Raw genomic sequence first — 19,695 nt, 5'->3', positions numbered from 1 at the left:
CTCTGCTGGATGAGCCGGGCCCCAGTCGCGCAAGATCCGTCAGTCTCGCGCAGAGCATCGCCTCCGTTGCGTCTTTCGTCTCTGCAGCCTCAAGTACGGGCCTGAGCGTATCGAGAGGACACTCGCGGAGCGCCAGCGTGTCCAGGCCGAAGTCACCCCGGAGCGAGCTCGACCCACAAGAAGAAGACGAGTTGTTGGATTCGGATTCCGCTCGCGCATCAGTTGCCTTCTCCGATCTCGAGGAAGACCTCGATTGGGATATCGAGGACGACGCAGGCTCCGACGAGCCTCTCGTGCGCCGACGCCGGAGGGATGACACACCAGGCGACCGCAGCTTATGGGAAGTACGTCGCCGCTCGCACAGACTCTGATACAGCTCATCCCGCCGCTCGTCCTCGCACATCCTCTCGCGCTCTTCCCAGCGCTCGCGGCCATCCCACACGACTTCTTGCCGGCGGGCGTCGCCCTTTTTGTGCCCCTTCTCTGCGTCCTCGCTCTCCTCAGTGCATGCGCGCACATCGTCATCGTATATCTCGGCTGGTACCTCAAAGTTCGCACATTCGAGGATGTGTTCGCTGCGTGTGCAGGCGAACGACTGGGTCCATACGGCCTGCAGGTCGGGCGCGCTTTCGTCATGGTCGCGACCATGGGTGCAAGCGTAGGCTGGCTAGGAAGTGAGTGCAAAGTCCGACGGAACGCGAGAAACGCCACCAATACATCTGAGACTGCACTAACTCTAGCCCTCTTCGGACTCCTCGAGCCCCTCGCGCGCACATACCTTCCCGCTGGCGTGCTGCAGGCGCGCGTGTTTTGGGTGCTCGCTGCCAGCGTAACCATGATCCCTGCACTCGTCCCCTCAAGAACCTTCCGCAGCTTGAGGCGAGCGCCGTATGTCCTGGCCACATTGCTTCCGATCGTCGCGTTTATCGCCATTGGGCGCACCGTTGAGATTCGCAAGCTTATGGACGAGGCAGCCCACAAGCCTGAACTCAGCGCGCGCGGTCTCAACGCCGGCTCTGCAGGCTCTGGTCTCAGTGAGCATTCTCCATTCCGCGCTGATACCAGCCTCCCTCGCTATGTTCTTTACACCCCACCTCCAAAGCCTTTCGGTGCACACGACACTTCAAAGGAACAGCCGACAGCAGTTTTTTATTCCTTGCTTCGCCACCACGCTCGCGCTTGTTCTTATCTCTCTCCCCTTCGCCCTGGTGCCATACTACCTCCTACCACCGGCCTCGACCGGTCTCGCCCAGCTCCCCCCCGACGATGGTTGGACAAACGCCGCCCGCGTCCTCATGGCCGCTCTCGTCCTCGGCAGCACAACCAGCTGGCTTCTTCGAGGCCGGGACTGTATTCTTACGGCCCTGGACGTGGACAGAGGCGAAAGCATCAAGGCCGGCCGCTGGGTCGGGCTGGGCATGTGGGTCGCGGTCGTGGCCATCGCAGCTCTGGGCGGGATCGTGGCAGACAAGGTTGAGTTGCTGGGAGTGATTGCAACGCTTGCTGTCGGTTGGCTCCTTCCTTCTCTCTTCTTCATCATCACGTTCCATGTCCGCTCTCCACTTTCCATCATCTTCCCGCGTGACGTGCCACCTCCATCTCTCGAAGAACCCCGCGCCAGTCCCAGCAATGGGCACATCCGCACAGTATCTCTGGACAACCCCGCTACGGACGTACTTCTTGCTCGCAAGGAGCGCCAACTGCAGAAGCGCCGTCTGGGCCGTCGGCTGTGGCAGGACATGGTCGTATACGTGGGCATCTTGCCTGTGGGATGCGTCACACTGGTGTGGAGCGTAGGGTCCTTCCTCAGCTTGTGGTAGGCGCGTACAGCGACTCAAAGAGGACGATGGAAGTGAGCAGAGCGTACTTCCGGGTCGCTGGTAAAACAAGACGATAACTCTGGGCAAGGGCGATATGTTGCGGGACAATGCATGCTCTGTATATATGCGTTGTCGCCAATTCGAGGCGCCTCGCCGACATGGCGTCGCCAACATCGCTGCCCTCCGGCAGTGGCCTCGGCGATAGCCGGTTCCGGTGCCTGTATTGAAGATAGCGACACCTGCTCGTTCGCCAACAACTTCTGTCTTCGCCAACTGCTCGACTCGATCGCCAACTTTGCCCAAGTCTCGCAGGCAATATAAGGGAGTAACCAAAAGCTCGTTTGATCCTTGCCTCATTCACGCTCGACCGCTCTGAGCCGTCGCCACCTTGCCCTCCATGCCCACCACTCCCTCCCCACCTCCTGAACCGGCGCAGCGCCCCCTCCTTATTCTCGGCGCCGGCGTCATTGGACTCACCACCGCGGTGCGCCTTCTCGAATCTCCTTCCTCTCAGGGGCGCAAAGTGCACATCATAGCCGACCACCACCCCTCTGACGCGCTCGATGCGCGGTACGCCTCAAGCATTGCCGGCGCACATCATTTGAGCTTCGCGGACGATGCCGACAAAAGGCAGCGACGGTGGGATCTACGCAGTGAGTGCCGAGTGCCGACGCACCCATGAATGAGCCCTTTGGAGTGGAGCTGACATCAGCCTTCCGCGTCATGTACGAGGAGTGGCGGAAAGACGGCGAGGCGAGCGGCCTCATGGGTCTCAAGCAGACGGAGATGTGGGTCGGAAGCAGCAAGCACTTGCAGATCTACGAGGAGCATCCGGACGTGCGTACAAAGTAGTCCACCCTTGATGTGTCGGCTGACAGCTCAGTTCAAAGTCTTGGAAGCGCGGGACGCACCGTGCAAAGCTGACCACATGGTGTCGTTCACCTCTTTGACCATCACTCCGGCGCTTTACCTTGCGCGGCTGGAAGCACGAGTCCGCGCTCTCGGTGGGATCATCCACCGCGCTCACGTTGGCAGCCTGCACGACCTCGCGACACTCCCCTTCCTCTCGCTGTACGCGGTGCTCCCCGCGGCCGTGTTTGTTTGTGTTGGTCTTGGTGCGCGCTCCTTGCTCGGTATTGCGGACCAGTCTGTCTACCCAACGCGAGGGCAGGTTGTACGCGTCCGCGCGCCTTGGGTCCGCTCAGGATATACGCGACAGGTGGGCTCGTTGGCGGGCGGCGAAGGCGGAGCGAGGACGTACGTAATCCCACGCTGCACGGGTGACGTGATCCTCGGTGGGACGCGTGAGGAGCGCGACTGGGACCCGTATCCTCGCCCCGAGACGGCCAAGGACATCCTGTGTCGCGCTCTCGATATCTGCCCCGTACTGGAACCGCCACACTCCCGCGCGCCCGCGCTGGAGCAGGGCGAGCAGACGCTGGAGGCGGCGTGGGCGGCCGAACTGGGGCGGAAGGACCAGAAGGTGAAGGCTCTTGAGGAGACTGTGGTGGAGCACCTGGTCGGTTTCCGTCCCAGTAGGGTGGGAGGGACGCGGCTGGAGCGCGCGGAGGTGAGGTTGGCGGGCGAGATCGTGGCCCTCATCCACAACTACGGGCATGGGGGCGCGGGGTGGCAGAGCTCGTGGGGGTGCGCGGAGGATGCTGTGGCTATCTGGGAGGGGAAGAATCTACCCAAATTATAGGGGATGCGAGGGAGATGGCTGTTGTCGAGTCGGACTGACTGGCTGGCGAGGCGAGGAAGGTGTGGCACGCCCATGCACGTTCACTTGATCCGCAACAGACTGATCAATATATACTTATCGCTCTCCTCACTGTCCTTTTCTGACCCTTTTCTACACTCTCTCACTCTCTCGTCCCTACCTCCGTGACCTGCCCCTCGTCCCTCTCACACGTACTCTTTGACGTTGTTGCGCACCCACCCCCTCTTCCAACGCCCTCTCGCCATCTCCACCTCCCATTTGCGCACACCTTCTTCATTTATAAACCTCGAGCCGCAAGATGCGAGCTCCAGAGGGTGAAGCGGGCTCTACCAGCCCGGGCGCGCGTCTTCGCGCCGCAGCCAACCGAGTTGTCACGGCGATCCGACGCAAAGGCGAGTCCCCTGCCGAACGTGGCGCCCACATAGGTGACCCCGGTGATCCGTCCCAGGATCTTGATTTCCGTGTGGTGAGACTGCCAGGAGACCGCGCTAATGTTGCCATCGGTGCGTCTTGCCAACCTCGCCCTGGCCGCGCTCGCGCGTGAATGGGAGCAGCACGAGACGTCGAATCCCGACAGTGATGTCAGCGGCAGCGGCAGCTGTGAGACCAATAGACGAGAGCAGCTGACACAGATGCAGGCAGCTCTCACAGCACCTGCGACCTTCCCGCGAATACGGAGGAGTCGATGGCACTCGCGAACGCCACACTCGCGATGCACGCGGTTTCCGCTTTGGCGGCGAGTGTGAACGCGCACGCGAACGCCGTCGTCGTCGCCAAGACGCTCGATCGCAAGGACGACGCCGCGCACCTCCACGAGCTGAATAACAACATGAAGCTCATGCGGCAGGCGCGCGTGCTCGCGGGAGCTACTGCGACGGCGGCGGAGAACAAGGCCCGCCACTGGTACGGAAAGCAGAACGAGGTCGCGCGCGGCGAGAACGGCAAGGCCCACCCGGTGTAGGATGAGTACTTGTGTAGTGACTGGGACGGACAGTGGATGTTATACTCCTGCATCGGTCACTGAAGGGCGCTGGCAGCAGGCTCGGGGCTGGGGCGCGTGGGTGCTACAGTTCAACACCCCTCATCAGCCCTCGTCGAATGTCGAGAGGCAAGGGTAGCCTGAGCTCGCTTGTCTGTACAAGGAAGGGAGTACTGGTCCAGTCACTTGGCACGAGGCGACAGGACTAAGTGGACTTCTTCATTTCCCTTTGACCGTGCTCCCCTTCCGCAAAAAGCCCAATCCACCCTAGGCAAGTCTCCTCATCCCCTCCGTCTTCACGCTTTACCTCTAGCTCAGTCCGCTGTCCCCCATGGAGGACATCACATCGCACAGCATACTCTATGTAGTCTAATCATATATGATACAGTGTTCGTCAGTTGATACTCTAATCTATCGCCTACAAGAGAACCGCAACGGCCAGCGCCGCGGCAGCGAGTGCAGCACTCGCGACAGTGCGCTGCGCGGCGCTCATCGTGCCCTCAGGTCGGTCGGTGATGGTGACAGTGAGGACGGCGACCAGCCCGTCGATGGCGGGCAGCCCATCGTCCTCGACGGTGATGTAGTGGTTGATGTCCTCGCTCGAGTTCTGCAACAGGCCGCTGACGTACCGCACGTCGGTGTGGTACGTGTAGTTGCGGTATCTGGTGCTGCCGGCGAAGGTGCTCGTGTTGGTGAGATTGCGCCCGTTGAGCGGCTCGGTGAGGTTGGTGAGGTTGCCGACGAGGAAGTCACGGCCGGCGTTGTAGCCGTTGCGGATGATGTCGTGGCCCTTCGCCAGCTCCATCTCCACCGACACAGCCATGAAGATGGCACCCGTGCTGTTTTGGGTCCAGTAGCGCAGGTGCTGCCCGCCTTCGAACGTTTCGCGACATGAGCCGATGTATGGGTCGCCGTAGTTGTACCGCAGCGTCTGGATCTCGGAGACGTTGGTGCGGCCGTCCAAGTTGGCCTCTTGGACCGCGCTGAATTGAGCGCCGAGACATTGCGTCGAGAGATACACTGAGCTGTTGTTAGTCTTGGAAGGCCGATGAGGCAAGCCGCAGGCGCAGGATAAGGCAGCGACTCACAGCATGTAGTTCTGGAAGCCACCGTCGTACAAGCTGTCCTTGAGGACGGCTGGATCACTCTCGGTCGAGATGATGACATTGAGGGGCTCGCCCAACCCTGGTGGGTAGGTGTTGTTGACGACCTGGTGTCAGCGCGTTGAGGATGCAAAAAGGCTGCATGCATGCGCGCATGCACTGCGACATACAACCGCACGTCTGCCAAGTGTGCGGTGCCGACAACTCCGTCGCACTGCGCCAAAGAGACCGAGAGCAGGCTCACTCACCGTCAGCATCGAACCACCGAGAGCATTTGGGTCCTTGAACCCGGAGTAGTCTCGTGGGAAGAGCGCTGATGCATGCGCAGCGGCCGCGAGGAGAGGTAGGGAGAGGAGAGAGAGCATGGCGAGGGGAGGGGCGTGGTGATGAGTGACGCTTGTATTGTCGCGTGCGGCGGAGGGTTTGGTGATGTGACAAGCGTGTGCTTATCTTGCGCCGTGGAGGCGGTGATGGCGCGAGATGGGCTTGGCTGATGGCCCGTGGGCAAGACAACAATGGTGGACAATGGAAGCGGCGATGCGCTGATGCGAAACGAGTGTCGATGTGATGCGCAGAGGTGAAACTGAGAGAGAGAGAGAGAGTGATGGAGAGAGCGTGAGGTGATGTCGTGACGATAACCAAAATTGGGGCCACGCTAGGATGCTAGTGTGGCATGAATGACATCTCCGCGATGCGATCGGCATCCGTCTTGGCTCTCGTCCCCCTGCTGACCAGAGAACAGGTACACTCCCGTCGGCCTCGTCGGACTTGGGACTTCTCTCTTCCCCCCTCCTCTCCCCGCCGCCCACGCCCGAACGCCACGCGGCACATGTCGCCGTTGCCGCCGGCAGTGGCCGTGCAATTCCCGTCGGCTCCGCCCATCCTCCATGCCTTGGCCTCACGGCCCCATGACGGCCGAGACACCGTAATACGCGTCTATTAGACGCAGGTTCGTGCGACGCGCCGGCCCTTCCGTTGATACATGACTGGAGCACGGAAGCCGTCGCTTCAAACACTCGCGAGATCAAAATCAAGATCGAGTCGATTTATCCCGTCAACTCCTGACTTCGCACATCGTCGTCACAGGCTTGGTCATCATTCCACTGGCCCGGTATACCCTCCTACCAGCGTATCGACTCAGCAGTGGAGGGGATCCAACATCGAGAGCATGGCGTGACAGCGCTCAAGTGTGCGGGGCTGATACAACCACTGACGGCTGACTTGCTGCACTCCCAGCTACAACGCCTTACTTCTGATTCCCCCTCCTAGAGCCTCTACGCAACGCTCGGCCCACCCACCATGACCGCTACAGAGTATGACATCGCGATCATCGGCGCCGGCATCGTCGGCTCGTCCCTCGCGTCCCACCTCGCGCCTCACGCGCGCGTCCTGCTTCTCGACCGCGACCTCGCCGTCCGCGGCTCGTCAGGTCATAACCCCGGCTTCGTGGGTCAGCTGAACCGCCTCCCGCCTCTGACCGAGCTCGCGCGTCGCTCCGTGCGCGCGTACAGCACCGTGCCCGGCGGCTTCGAGAACTCGGGCTGTCTCGAAGTAGCCCTCACCAAGCCCGAGCTGGAGATGCTGCGCGCGCGCGGCGCCCTCGCCCGCGCCTCGGGCATGAAGGCGACTCTCGTGAGCCAGGCCGAAGCGCGCCGCCTCGCGCCGGCGTTCGTAGAGGACTGCGTGGGCGGACTGCACTTCCCAGACGACGGGTCTGCCGACCCAAAGGTCCTCGCCAAACACTACCAGGCTCAAGCCGCGTCTGCTGGTGCGACTTTGCTCGCGGCCGACGTTCTCGCGTTCAAGGAGGGGGCAGTAGAGACCTCCGAAGGCGTGATCAAGGCCAAACGCGTGGCCGTGTGCACCGGTATTTGGGGCACGCAGCTCCTCCCCCTTCCCATGGCTGGCGCGGTGGTCGTCGGCCAAGGGTACGCGTACTCGTCGACACGGAGGCCGCGCACCGCGAGCCCGATCATCCGCTGGCCCGGCGTCCAAGTCTACGGGCGCGACCACGGCGACCGCGACGGTATCGGCAGCTACGACCATGCGCCGGTCCACGTGCCCACGTCAGACATCGGAGGCCACAGCACGGCCGCAAGTGCATGGAACAAGGCGTTCACCGGCGCACTCGCGCGCGCCTTGGCCCTGCTGCCGGAGCAGACGGCTGCCCGGTTCTATGGCCGCACCCTCGCTGGGACCGGGACGGAGGATGCCGCCGCCGCCATCATCCAAGCCCGTGAGGCGGGGAGGGCGCATGCGTTCAACAGCCTCTTCCAGGTTACGTCGGACGGATACCCGCTCGTCGGCCGTGTTCAGGACGGCGTGTACGCTGCCGTGGGCGTGTGGGTCACGCATGCCTATGGCGCGGCGGGGGTGCTCACCGATATGATACTGCAGGACATGGGCAAGGGCGAGGAGAAGGATGAGGACGCCGAGATACGAAGAGTGCTCGATCCCCTCCGCTTTGCCGGGAAGGATGTGGTTGACGACGCGTTGAGGACGTACAACGACATCTATAACCGTAAAAAGTAGCTGTGATTTAGGAGCCTGGCTTCTCAATGATAGGATGGAAAGAATGCCATGTGGTGTGCTGGAGATCGCCTACTCCAGATGGAAGGCGATGGGAGCTGGTTTCGTATACCTGCCATGGTCAGTCGCGCCGCAGTGTCCCCGCTCTACCCTCACACCTTTCATAAACCTTCTAAACCCTCTCAGCTCAACTTGCACTGCGTAGAATGAAGCCACACACAGGCCCCAATTTGACGGGCAGAACGGTTAGTTTTGCAGGGCTAAGTTAGCTCAGCGGTGCGAGCATCCCTACAGACGTCAGTGGCTCGAGTCTGTGTCTGTGGTGTGGTGTGGTGTCCAAGTATGTCCATCGATGCTACTGCTGCCCATGTATCCTTCCGAGCATTAACCACCCACTGGCCAACGATGCGAGACTCCAAGAAGCCGAGCCCGAGTTTTCTGGCGTCAGCTGCGCCCCGCCGCATGCTCCACACTCACACTTCTTCTCAATGAGATCCCCCCACTGCCGGCGCATTTCGTTGACGCCGCGCGCCGCGGGGTCGACCGTAGGCTCGATGTCGGCCTCGAGCCCCTCGTGTTGCGTCAGGTCGACGTCAATCTTGCTCTTCTTCTCCTTCTCCCCCTTCTCCTTCGTGCGGCCGCGGCTGGCCGCCGCCTCGTCGGCGAGGTCCGCCTCCGCGCCGTCGATCAGCCCGCCCCACTGCCGCCGCATTTCGTTCACGCCGCGCGCGGCCGGGTCTACCGGCCCCTCGTCTTTCACCGGCGCATCGGGGTTAGGCTTGTCTTTCGAGAGGAGCGGGGCGGAGTTGGCCACGCCGCGCGGCGCCGTCGGCGCGAGTGGGCGGGAGAGGGGGCGCGTGGGGCGGGGGTGGAGCGGGAGCGAGAGGGAGCGGAGGACAGGCGGGCGCATCGTGAGAGACGGATGAGGTGCAAGTTGCAAGTTGCAAGTTGTTGGCCTCGGTGGATGGCGGCGGCTGCCACCCACCGGTCAGGAAGAGGCCGACTCCAAGATCCGGTGACGTCGGGCACTGTCACCGGATCACGCGCGCTTTTGCTTCCGCCGCCATTGGAATCGTAACGAGGCTTGTTGAATGCTTAAATGGGTCAAGAGGAGAGTGAAGCATCTGCAGACCGCCAAGAGCAGGCTATTCTTACCGTACGCAAGGCGACAGGTGAGACAGTGGGCGCAGGGAGATCGCGACGGTCAGCGTAGATAAGATATCAGCGCTGGGCGGGTGGAGGTGTTCCTCCTCATGCGGTGCCTTTCCCGGCCATTCTTGTCACATGCTGATCTAGTCTCCAACTATAGTACAATGGACTTGAGTGATTGCCAAGGTGCGCTTAAACATAGCGCTGGACAACTACAGCATTTTTGAGGCCAGCCTGCTCGATTGTCTCATTGTCGGACAGCTCGCGATTGGGGAAGGTAGTCTGAAGAACGAAGGCGCGGCTGTCGGAACGCGCAGACGAAGCCAGCCCGCGCAGATCAGCCACAGTGTGGTCGAGGTTGACCTTGACGACAAGGCGGGTACCGTCCCCGAGGCGCAGTTGGATCGTGGTAGACGGCTTGCTCTCATCAACCTTGATCTCAGCCTTGGCCGCAGGAGGCGCAGCGGGGGCCACCGCCGCAGCTGGGGCCGAGCCAGCACCTGCCACCTCGGGGGTCGCGGAGCCGAGGCGATTGCCGCCGCCAGAGAAGGGCTTGGCGGGCTTCCTGGCTGGCTCCTGGTAGTCTTCATCTACACGTTGGTCGACCTCGATCTTGAGCGCCTGGTTGAAACGCAAGTCGAAGAGCTCGAGCGGCGCGCGACCTGCGCGGATCATGTTCAGGATTTCCTGGCTGCGAGGGTCGTCGTAGCGGTGCAAAGGGCCATCCTCGATGCTGAAGCCGTCACGCCAGAAAGTGAGACGGCGCTCGACTTGCTCATCCCCCTCATCGTCCTCGTCCTCGTCCTCGTCGTCGCCGAACGCGCCGGGCATTCTCGCGCCTCCGGCTGAGCCGCCGACCGGTGCAGACGGCGTGTCCTCCGACCCGAGAGTGTGCCCAGCACCAACGCGTGCCCATGGATTCTGTGCCCGTGGAGCGGGATCCTCTTCACGCCCACCCCTGCTGTGAGCGCCGACCTTCTTCTTCATAGATGCGGAGATCTTAACTCACTCGCGTGCCTGCTGCAGAATGTCGTTCACGATGCCGACGTCGCGGTTCCCGCTGTTAGGGTTTTGCACGGCCAGGCCACTGCGCTCGCCTCCTGTGTACAGTTCGTTGCCCTCCCGTCTGTTCTCGTCGTCGAGCACGCCGGCAATATTCGCCTCGCGGCGGCGCCAAGACTCTGGCAACTCCTCGGCAGGCGCTCCGGAGAGGGTGCGCGCCCCACCAGCGGGCTCAGTTGACGCGGCCAGTGCGGCGTCGAGCATATCTTCGTCCGCGTCCTCAGTTGGCGCGTCTCCAGCGGCCTGCGCGGCAAAGTAGTCTTCAATGGCGCCCTGTTATCAGCCCAGGCGAAAGGGGACGGTAGAACGGAGGTGATTCCGCTCGCAAGAGTACTGGCAGGTAGGGTTACAGATACGGAGGCCACACAGTGGCCAAGTGATGCTGAGCAATTCTCCAATGTCAAGCAAGTATCCGACACCCACCTCAAGCGTAACACCTTCTCCGAGGAAGCGCGCAGCGTCGGCCGGCGACGCCTGGGTGATGGCCACGAACTGGTCAATGTCTGGTGTCAATTGTCAACAGAGGATGGCTGGGATGGCAGATGGAGCGGGCAGAGGGCCGCTCTCCAAACCCGCTACAAGCAGCGGACATGCAAAGCCTCTCGGAGCGCGTCGGAGCTCACCTTCCTGCTTTGGGTTGAGTCCTGGCATGGTTGATGAGGAGAAATCAACACCACAGTTGGTGACATCGATGACGAAACGCGCGTCGCCATGGAGATCCAACTCCGCTGAAGTCACCCTCCACCTCGACCAACCTCCACCGACCAACTTCCAACCATTCCATCCCCCATGCCATCCTACACCCTCACGCCCGAGGCATACGCCCTCCCCCTCCTCCATGCGGCAGCACATCCCGAGGCGGACGTCGCGGGTCTCCTCCTCGGCCGCGGCGGCGAGGTCGTGACTGCGCTCCCTGTGCTGCATCGCTACGCGTCGCTCAGCCCGACGCTCGAGCTCGGGATCGACATGGCGCGCGTGTGGGGCAAGCAGAAGGGGCTCGAGATTATGGGATACTACGAGGCGCGGGGGAATGGGAGCGCTCGTATTGGCGAGGCGGTGAGTCGCGACGAGGTCGTGCTTATCCCAGGTGTTGGCGGCACTGCGGGCGGAAGGGCCCGCGCTGGGCCTCGTGTTGCATAACGGGAAGCTGCGGACGACAGACGCTGTCTACACGGTGAGTAAGGTGCAGATTAATTTGCTAGAGCGAGAAAGGGGAGGAGGGGGAGTATGGGCAGTCTGGGAGGAGGTGGAAGAGTTCGGCCGACAGTTACCGGGGAGCGACGGAAGGACGCGCTGACCACAGACGAGTCCCGCCGACGCGAGCGTTGCCTGGCCCTCGGAATCTGTGCGTGCAGGCGCCCTCGAGCTCGTCCGCAAGGACGGCGTGCAGCTGCAGCTGCGCGATCTCGACGACCATCTTGACGACTCGCGCAACGACTGGCTAGGGAATGCTGCGGTGCGTGCCGCCGTCGCCAAGCTTGCATGAGGTATATCTGGTTTTGAGGCCACCACTATGGGGTACGGGAGATTGTGTAGTCTGGGGGAGATGGACGGTCGCGGGCCAAGCATCGCCTGCCTGAATGTGTCTGGTGCTGGCAGCTGTTGACGATAGGGGTCACATCGCCCTCCTGTCTCAAACTTGCCCTCTACTGATCACTCGCTGAAAGACCGCAATAGCCATCTCAATCTGACGCGCCGCCCCAAGCTTTCCAGTATCACCTTCGCGTCGCGCACTGTTTCCCTATTCCTAAGCTCTCACCGCGTGCCCGTACTGATTTCTCACTACAGAGCGTTTGGCTCTGATTCAACGCCGGGCGCGCATGCAGCTTGTCGACCTAAACGCAGGACTACACTGTCCCATGGATGTCCTGTGTGTTGGCAGTCGACCAACGCAGACTGTGGTTGTGAGGGAATAGGCAACATAACGATTCCACGGCGGAAGCAGCACATAAGATGCATCAAAGCAGGGAGTTTTAGGAAGAAGGTACAAAATATTTACAACAGTCTCAACCATAGAGGACATGCTGCTCAAAAAGGAGGAGGATGTCGCCTAGCGTCTCGTCGCCAAAGCCCATGAAGACATCGGCACGGGAGACGTCGCTGACGAGTGTAGGGCTGCCGTTGCAGATCAAGTGGGAGTCCTCGAGGTCTCCGGCAAAGTGGGCCTCGTCGACGAACGTAGGGCTGCTGATGTGCGACCAACCTGTGCCCTCGAAGTCGGCCGCCATGGGGAGTGCGTCGAAGAGCATCAGGTTTCCAACACAGAGCGCATCACTAGCTCCGTCCTCTTCAGCGGGGGTTTCTTCAGCGGGGGTCTCTTCAGCGGGGGTCTCTTCAGCGGGGGAGGCGGGAACGGTAATGTCGACCTCGTGGTCCTCAGCACCAGTGTTGGAGGTATCAGTGGTGCTCCACTCATCATCGGAGGCTGCAGTAGGGTCGCAGACGGGGGCGGGCGGAGGAGGGGGCGGCGGCCGAGGGTTGGGAGTAGGGAAACAAAGGAGAGTGTTGTTGGGCGGGCTGTCGAGTATCTCGTCCCAAGGGATAGATGGCCGCGGGGTGAAAGGCGGATTGCTCATGACTAGTGAGCTCAATCGGCGTTTCGGTAGACCCACTGGAGGTGCGAGAGGGACTGACAGTCGAAGGCTCGGTGTAGTGTCTCGGGGTGAAGAGCAATGAGCAAGAGGGTAGGAAGGTGGTGAGTGGGAAGGTGAGCGCAGCGATCAAGATTATATCATGTTCAAGATGCGGGCGAGAGGGATGGCGGCAAGCAAGCAAGCTGCGGTGGGATCCTTGTGCGATGCCTGCACCATCAGTTGCTCTCTGCGACACGAGCAGAGGAGAAAGTCGTTGTTCAACACCTGCTCGTGAGAGATTCGCCCTCTGTCTCCGCACTCCAGCGGCCACCCGAGCGCCGGAACATCAGTGCCCGTCGCGCAGAATGGGATAACGATGTTGGGGGAGCCATATAGGACGGCCAGTACAACTAGTGACAGCGAGCACGTCACGCTGCGCATTCGCTCCGCCGACGAGCCACAAAGTGTTGGGCTCTGATCAGCAGAGGGCGCTTGCGTCAGCAAGGGCACATTGTGCTCGCTCAATAGCCATGCAGCAACTGATCGGCACTCAAGAGTCACAGGCGGTGAGCATGGCGAGCGAGGAATTTGAATCAGTCGCAAGTGAGTGCAATGTTGGGCAGAGTAGTCCGCACCAGAACGGAATACGAGGGGTCATTTCCAGCCATCATGGGATTTGGCGTATTTTTCCACACAGTTCCTCCTCGCCGTCTTGTGATTGCGCGACACTTGCAGATGTGGAAGTGCGATATTGAAGTCCAGCGGCCGGCGGTAAGGAAACTGCCACCTGCGAGGTGGCCCTCGCCGATGGTCCATTCTCACTTATATCCGAGTCGTCTTGCAATGTACACACCGACATCTGTACAGCATACACAGCATATCATCTGGTGCCGACACCGATGTCCGCCATCGAGCGCAAAAGCATGGGAGGGTGAGATGCTGGGAAGCCGGCAGACATTTGAAACTGGGAGGGATCTGAGATCCATAGCGACCCTTCCACCCGCTTCCCGCGTTACCGCGTTCCATCCCACCCACCCGACCAAACGAGGACACCTCGTCAGATCTCGCGGCGATCACTGATGGTCTAGGCGCCTGGGCGATCGCACGGCGCACGGCTTGAAGATCGGCCTTCGCGTCGAGTCGTTTCTGGATCAGTTGTGGCTGACTGCACAGTCGTACAGCCATCTGCCACCAACGTGCGAGAGCAAGCGTATAAACAGCATAAGCGGGCGAGGAGCAAGTGAGGAGAAGTAACAAGAGATGCGCTGCAGACATGTAGCGAAGAAACAGGACACGAGGCTGCAGCGCGGTGCACCTGTAACGCGAGTGCGCTTGAAACTGGAACGGAAACTGAGTGATGGGGATGGGGGATGGGGGAGGGGGGAGGGGGGAGGGGAGGGGGGAGGGGAGGGGGGAGGGGGGAGACGGAATCGCAGACATCATGGCGACGTGGAGAATGGATAGACTGCGTCGTTGTCCAGCAGCTGGTAGCTAGTCGACCCCGACAAGAGAGCGGAGGCGTCGGTGGAGGTCAATTTGTATATCTTCTAATGCATCCATTTGAACTTGCAAGTAGTCACCCTGGCGTGTACATAAGGGCGGTTACGTAGTCGGCCATTTCATCCAGCCACCATCCATCCATCCTCACTTCCTCCATCACCACCACTTCATCCCCCTGCCCCCTTCATCTCACTCGACATTTCGACTCCTCATCCCACTTCATCCTTCAATGGCCTAAGTATGGAACGGTCCAGTCCGCTCTCCCCGCTTCCCGCGGACGAGCTGGCGGCCAAGGCTCGCCGCAAGAAGGTTCGTGTCTTCGCCCAAGACTCCTCATCAAGCGACGACGCTCCCGTACCAGACACATCTCCAGGCGACGACAGTAAGTAGTCTTCTCCGCGCCGCTGATTACAGCCCATCCAGGACACTTGCGCAGCTCATCGTACTCGGGACCGGCGCAGGTGACGCGCCTGCCATCCAGCGGCAGCAAGCTCGCGCGTGCATCGACGTTCCGGTCGACCCCGGCGCCGGTAGCCGGACCCAGCACGTATGGACGGAAGCGCAGCGACTCGAAGCACCAACGCTCGAGTAGCATACGCACAACTCGCCCGCGCGACATCGGCTTCTGGCGACCAGAAGAGGACGACAACCAGAACCGCGGGTTCGACTGGGGCTCGGACGAGGATGACGATGACTCGCTGGACGGTTCACGCCCCGCCAAGATTGCCGATGTTGTGCGACGCACCGCACACACCGACGAGGGGAAGACACTCATCTTGGCCACGCCACCGCCCGATGCCGCCGGTCCCGAGACAGATGAGGGCAAGGAACGGCTTGAATGGCAGAGCATGCTGGCGAGTGTCCTCGGCGGCGACATCCTCAAGGGCGAAAGTAGCCGTATCGGCGTTGAGCGTCCCAGCAACGAAACGTATCGCAAAGCACTTGGTCAGAGCCTATGGTGGCAGCTGCGCGCGCGTCTGCGCAATCGCAACGAGGAAGAAGAACGGCGGCGTGTCGAGCAGCGACGATCCAGGGTTGTCGACGTGGTCCTCGAGGAGATTGAGAACTTCACCGTCAAGCAGGACTCGGATGTGAGCGCCCTCGACCAGGTCGCGTATATCCTCCAGAAGCTCAGCGTCGTAGAGTCCCTGTATCCGCACCAGCACGCCTTCCGCACCGATAAGCCACTGTACGACTCGGAGGCGTTCCAACAGCGGATCGACGCCCTGTCCGCCTGGTACTCGGTCGTCACACAGCTTCAGGCCCAGCTCGCTATCCTGCAGAAATGGACTGGAACAGAAGATTTGGATATCACAAGGCCAAGCACAACGAAGGAGAAGGCGCTCGTTGGCAAGTCGACGTTCCACCCTCTCGACGCCAAAGCGCGTGCACATGCCAATGATCTAGCCGCCGACGACTCGACTTTCGTCGACCGCGTCCTCAAGGAGGACTCGTTGCGGCGCACGTTCGAGAAGCGCATCTTCTTGGATTTGCTTGCCATCACGCAGAATGCGAAGCAGACCGTGATCGCTCATTCGCCTTGGCTCGCTGAGCTGAATCTCCCTGACTTCCAGTACGAACTCCTCCGCATAATCTCTTTCCCAGGGCGCCTCATCACGGAGGCGCTCAAGACACGATTGCGCGCAGCCGAGCGCTTGACTGAACCCAACGACATGGTCGTCGACGATATGTGCAACAGCTTCCGGTCATCCGTCTCGCTTTGCATCATCATCCGTCGACAATACGAGGAGATTGTCGCGCCAGACCCAGACAAGCGCTGGAGTATTCCTGACAGCTTCCCGAGCGAGTATCGCCAGGCCGTCCTACAGTGCATCAAGATGTTTTTCAAGCTGTTGCACTGGAAGCTACGGAACGGCAACAAGGCAGTTTACTTCCGGGACACGGACGTTCTAGAGGACGAATGGGAGTTTCTTTACGACGCCGCGGAGGCGATCGAGGGCGTTGACCTGGTCGTGGCGGAAAGTCTGTGCAGCCTTACCCATCGACTCATGGCCCGCGTCATTGAGTACTTTGAGGAGCAGTTGCGCATTCCCGTTCCCCTCGAGGAGTGGTCAACCGTTCAAGCCGAAATCAAGGCCAAGGAGGAGACGGAAAGGGCCAGGCGCAAGGCGCAAGGGCAGGAGAATGAGAAGGAGGAGAAGAAGGATAGGCGCCGACCTATGAACACGGAGGAGATGGTCGCGTGGTACGCCAAGATTCTGGACGCGATCAAGATGCGTTATCGCAAGCTGCAGCGCTTTGCTCGACGATTGACCCACCGGTTCGACAACTCGGCCGAATACACGTTTGAGGACGATGACACGGACCTACTTATCGAGCGCCTTTACCTGTCAGGTCACTTCCTTGTGTACACTCACACGTATGAAGAGCAGGGCACTTATGTCTTCGCGGACGGATCGCTCTGGGACCGACCGGACGATGTCAAGCAGCTGCTGCTGCGACCCTTTGCCCTCAACCTCGGCGGCACGACTCATGGGAGAAATCTGGAGCCGAACGACGGTCTGGCGAGCGAGGGTGACGAAGACGACGAAGATGATGCGCGGTACCTTCTGCTCGTATCGCCACGCCAGTCGTTCGCTTGGATGGGCGTGGTTATGACGCTCGAGATCCCCAATCCCATCGACCTGCGGCTCGAGGACAGCCGCATTCGCTTGATCGCGGACGGACCGATAACGCGTCTCAACTACTGCAAGCTGAGTTTTGCCCGCAACCTCGACGACGTGGATGTCGAGGGCCAACCTCCTTTCCAGCCGCGGTGCATCGTTGAGGCGCAAGCCCATCTACCCAAAGTAAAGAGGGAGCTGAAGCGCATCGCACGTGCGGCGCACCGATTATCCGAGTGGATCATTGAGTCGGCTGCGCACGTAAGGAAGGCTTTGCGAGGCAACACCGGCACACAGGACTTGATCGAAAATTGGTACGTGTTCGCCAGCGACCACGGACATCGTGTTGCGGTTCATATGGACTCACAAGCGTGGGCACGATTCTCAAGGCTGCTCATGAGATTAGCAATCTCGTGGGTCTCGTTTATCTGTGACAATTGTGATCCAACAGACCGCAAGACGTTCCGCTGGACAGTCAACGCGCTCGAGTACGCCATGACCATGACGCGCGGCAACAACATTCTCCACTTGACCAAGGGCGAGTTTGCCCTCCTTCGGTCGAAGGTTGCCAGCTGCATGACCCTGCTCATCAGCCATTTTGACATTCTTGGGGCGCGCTCAAGCATTGAGGCGAAGAAGGAGGTCGAACGCCTCGAGGCTAGCCGTCGCTTGGCGCACATGCATGAGCTCAACGATGAGGACGACTACCTCTTGCCCAGAACACCCTCGCCGTTGAGCGGCAACAAGATGCAGGCCAACATCGATCGCTCGCTTCGGCTAGTGAGGGAGGACCGCCTCGCCATGATCAACGAACTCGACACACGCCTCGCATCGCTGAGCGGCGATCAGCACCTCATCGGCCGTGTGCTCGATGAGGAGGTCAGTGAGGACCGCGCGCTGGTATTCCTCGCTGCCAGCTCGAGCAACATTTCTCTGCGCTGGCAGCAGGGCGGCTACATCGGTGGCGGTGCCAACGGCTCGGTTTACTTGGGCTTCAACCTCGACTCGGGCGGCATAATGGCCGTCAAGGAGATTCGCGTTCAGGACATAACCAATTCACCCGCCTTATACAAGCAAATCAAGGACGAGGCGGACGTAATGCAGATGCTCAAGCACCCCAATATTGTCGACTACTACGGCATCGAGGTGCATCGTGACCGCGTGTACATTTTCGAGGAATATTGCCCCGGAGGCTCGCTCGCCAACATCTTGGAGCACGGACGAATTGAAGACGAGGAGGTAACCAGCGTTTACGCGTTCCAGATGCTCCAGGGCCTTGAATACCTGCATTCTAGAGGCGTCGAGCATCGAGACGTCAAGCCTGACAATATTCTGCTGGGCACAAATCAGGTCCTCAAGTATGTCGACTTCGGCGCCGCCAAGGTCATAATAAAGGGCAACCGCACCATGGCCAAGACACGTGCGCTCAACAGAGGCGGACAGGCTGGCGAGGGGCCTGCGGTGATGAACTCGCTGGCCGGCACCCCAATGTACCTCGCGCCCGAGGTTATTAAGGGTGGTACTGGTCGTTTAGGCGCCTCGGACATCTGGGCGATGGGCTGCTGTGTCCTTGAGGTGGTCACGGGACGCAAGCCGTGGTCAAACCTCGACAACGAGTGGGCCATTATGTTCCACATCGGTATCGCGACGCAGCACCCGCCCCTGCCTGAACCGGGTCAGATGAGTCCCGAGGGCATTGATTTCATCCAGCAGTGCCTCACACTCGATCCAATGAAGCGTCCAACGGCCGAGGAGCTTTTCCTACATCCTTGGCTGGCGCCGTTGAAGAAGCTGGTGAGTACCGGTAAATCGGCATATGGGCTAACAACAGCGCGAGCAGGCGTTGGGTAGCTCGCCGACAGTCTCTACGATGCCGTCCCATTTGAGTAGTTTGAGCTACGACTCGCCAAGCGACTTCCTTTCTTTGGGACAAGACACACCGTCGCCCGCAGTAAGCGTAGACCAGCCTTACTATCCGCCTGTTCACCATTCCTCGCTGGTGTACCCAACGAATGCCGACTCGGGCGTCACCCCTTCGCCTGCGCCCTCGACGCCTGCGGTCACTACCCCGGGCACACAGGTGCAGTCGTGGTCAGCAGACGGGCTGTTGGACGGTGGGCACGCGTATGAGACCAAGGGGAGCCATGCGGCGGCGCCTCCGCCCGTGACGATAGTTTCGCCACCGTCGGCCGCGCAGACGCCTGACGGCATCGCCGCCGAGTCACTCGCGATCGACGACGCAGCGGCACGACTACCTGAACATCCTGGGCTCCCTGCTGAGCGGACGGTGTCAGCGCCAGCCGTGACTGGGCTCCCAACATCGAAGCGTGTTTTACCAAGCGTCAACTTTGCTCCGCGCGAGGAGTAAGCAGGATCAAGTCGCAGCGCATTGTCGAATCTCAGCGAGTCTCATAGGATCACATCACCACTAGCAGCTGGTAGTATGTTTGTTTTTGCAGGGCTCTATGTATGTAACCTGTGCCGAATCATACTCTGCTGTGCACGCGAGCTGGGCGGCGTTTAGCGGGGAAAGAAGAGTGTGGCGGATATGGGGTGGTGGCTCGTGCCTGCAAGACTGAAAGATTTTGATGCCGCGGCTCGAGTCAAGGTCAAGGCGGCTGGCGTCCCTGGGAGCG

At 60.7% G+C, this 19,695-nt stretch overlaps 11 protein-coding genes across 11 annotated transcripts; 8 read left to right on the top strand and 3 right to left on the bottom strand.

The window, feature by feature from the left end:
• Positions 1–337: 337 nt before the first annotated feature.
• On the top strand, positions 338–1,820 carry COLE_05230 (uncharacterized protein; the record flags this gene model as incomplete). Its single annotated transcript, XM_018419952.2, has 3 exons — positions 338–674; positions 741–1,034; positions 1,066–1,820. The coding sequence occupies 3 exons, from the start codon at positions 338–340 to the stop codon at positions 1,818–1,820; spliced, it is 1,386 nt and encodes a 461-aa protein (XP_018275490.1).
• Positions 1,821–2,217: 397 nt separating this feature from the next.
• COLE_05229 (uncharacterized protein) lies at positions 2,218–3,522 on the top strand (the record flags this gene model as incomplete). The annotated part of the gene is made up of 3 exons (XM_018425610.1): positions 2,218–2,473; positions 2,533–2,657; positions 2,704–3,522. 3 exons carry the CDS (start codon positions 2,218–2,220, stop codon positions 3,520–3,522), a joined length of 1,200 nt encoding a protein of 399 aa, XP_018275489.1.
• A 509-nt stretch (positions 3,523–4,031) lies between these two features.
• COLE_05228 (uncharacterized protein) lies at positions 4,032–4,501 on the top strand (the record flags this gene model as incomplete). Its single annotated transcript, XM_018419951.2, has 2 exons — positions 4,032–4,140; positions 4,179–4,501. 2 exons carry the CDS (start codon positions 4,032–4,034, stop codon positions 4,499–4,501), a joined length of 432 nt encoding a protein of 143 aa, XP_018275488.1.
• A 436-nt stretch (positions 4,502–4,937) lies between these two features.
• On the bottom strand, positions 4,938–5,987 carry COLE_05227 (uncharacterized protein; the record flags this gene model as incomplete). Its single annotated transcript, XM_018424456.2, has 3 exons — positions 4,938–5,544; positions 5,608–5,729; positions 5,871–5,987. The coding sequence occupies 3 exons, from the start codon at positions 5,985–5,987 to the stop codon at positions 4,938–4,940; spliced, it is 846 nt and encodes a 281-aa protein (XP_018275487.1).
• Positions 5,988–6,921: 934 nt separating this feature from the next.
• On the top strand, positions 6,922–8,154 carry COLE_05226 (uncharacterized protein; the record flags this gene model as incomplete). The annotated part of the gene is made up of 1 exon (XM_065626399.1): positions 6,922–8,154. The coding sequence occupies one exon, from the start codon at positions 6,922–6,924 to the stop codon at positions 8,152–8,154; it is 1,233 nt and encodes a 410-aa protein (XP_065482340.1).
• A 352-nt stretch (positions 8,155–8,506) lies between these two features.
• On the bottom strand, positions 8,507–9,061 carry COLE_05225 (uncharacterized protein; the record flags this gene model as incomplete). Its single annotated transcript, XM_065626398.1, has 1 exon — positions 8,507–9,061. One exon carries the CDS (start codon positions 9,059–9,061, stop codon positions 8,507–8,509), a length of 555 nt encoding a protein of 184 aa, XP_065482339.1.
• A 431-nt stretch (positions 9,062–9,492) lies between these two features.
• Positions 9,493–11,013, bottom strand: COLE_05224 (uncharacterized protein; the record flags this gene model as incomplete). Its single annotated transcript, XM_065626397.1, has 4 exons — positions 9,493–10,258; positions 10,310–10,635; positions 10,786–10,872; positions 10,990–11,013. 4 exons carry the CDS (start codon positions 11,011–11,013, stop codon positions 9,493–9,495), a joined length of 1,203 nt encoding a protein of 400 aa, XP_065482338.1.
• A 138-nt stretch (positions 11,014–11,151) lies between these two features.
• On the top strand, positions 11,152–11,848 carry COLE_05223 (uncharacterized protein; the record flags this gene model as incomplete). Its single annotated transcript, XM_018424452.2, has 3 exons — positions 11,152–11,418; positions 11,450–11,536; positions 11,666–11,848. The coding sequence occupies 3 exons, from the start codon at positions 11,152–11,154 to the stop codon at positions 11,846–11,848; spliced, it is 537 nt and encodes a 178-aa protein (XP_018275483.1).
• A 557-nt stretch (positions 11,849–12,405) lies between these two features.
• On the top strand, positions 12,406–13,038 carry COLE_05222 (uncharacterized protein; the record flags this gene model as incomplete). The annotated part of the gene is made up of 1 exon (XM_018419949.2): positions 12,406–13,038. The coding sequence occupies one exon, from the start codon at positions 12,406–12,408 to the stop codon at positions 13,036–13,038; it is 633 nt and encodes a 210-aa protein (XP_018275482.1).
• A 509-nt stretch (positions 13,039–13,547) lies between these two features.
• Positions 13,548–14,015, top strand: COLE_05221 (uncharacterized protein; the record flags this gene model as incomplete). The annotated part of the gene is made up of 1 exon (XM_018419950.2): positions 13,548–14,015. The coding sequence occupies one exon, from the start codon at positions 13,548–13,550 to the stop codon at positions 14,013–14,015; it is 468 nt and encodes a 155-aa protein (XP_018275481.1).
• Positions 14,016–14,675: 660 nt separating this feature from the next.
• Positions 14,676–19,427, top strand: COLE_05220 (uncharacterized protein; the record flags this gene model as incomplete). The annotated part of the gene is made up of 3 exons (XM_018427075.2): positions 14,676–14,817; positions 14,850–18,853; positions 18,891–19,427. The coding sequence occupies 3 exons, from the start codon at positions 14,676–14,678 to the stop codon at positions 19,425–19,427; spliced, it is 4,683 nt and encodes a 1,560-aa protein (XP_018274938.1).
• Between the last annotated feature and the right edge of the window lie 268 nt (positions 19,428–19,695).

Source organism: Cutaneotrichosporon oleaginosum (genome assembly GCF_008065305.1).
Source record: "Cutaneotrichosporon oleaginosum strain ATCC 20508 chromosome Unknown ATCC20508_contig04, whole genome shotgun sequence".
Classification (NCBI taxonomy): Eukaryota; Fungi; Basidiomycota; class Tremellomycetes; order Trichosporonales; family Trichosporonaceae; genus Cutaneotrichosporon; species Cutaneotrichosporon oleaginosum.
Note: the sequence above shows the minus strand (reverse complement) of the source record. Positions and strands in the feature narration are given on the sequence as shown.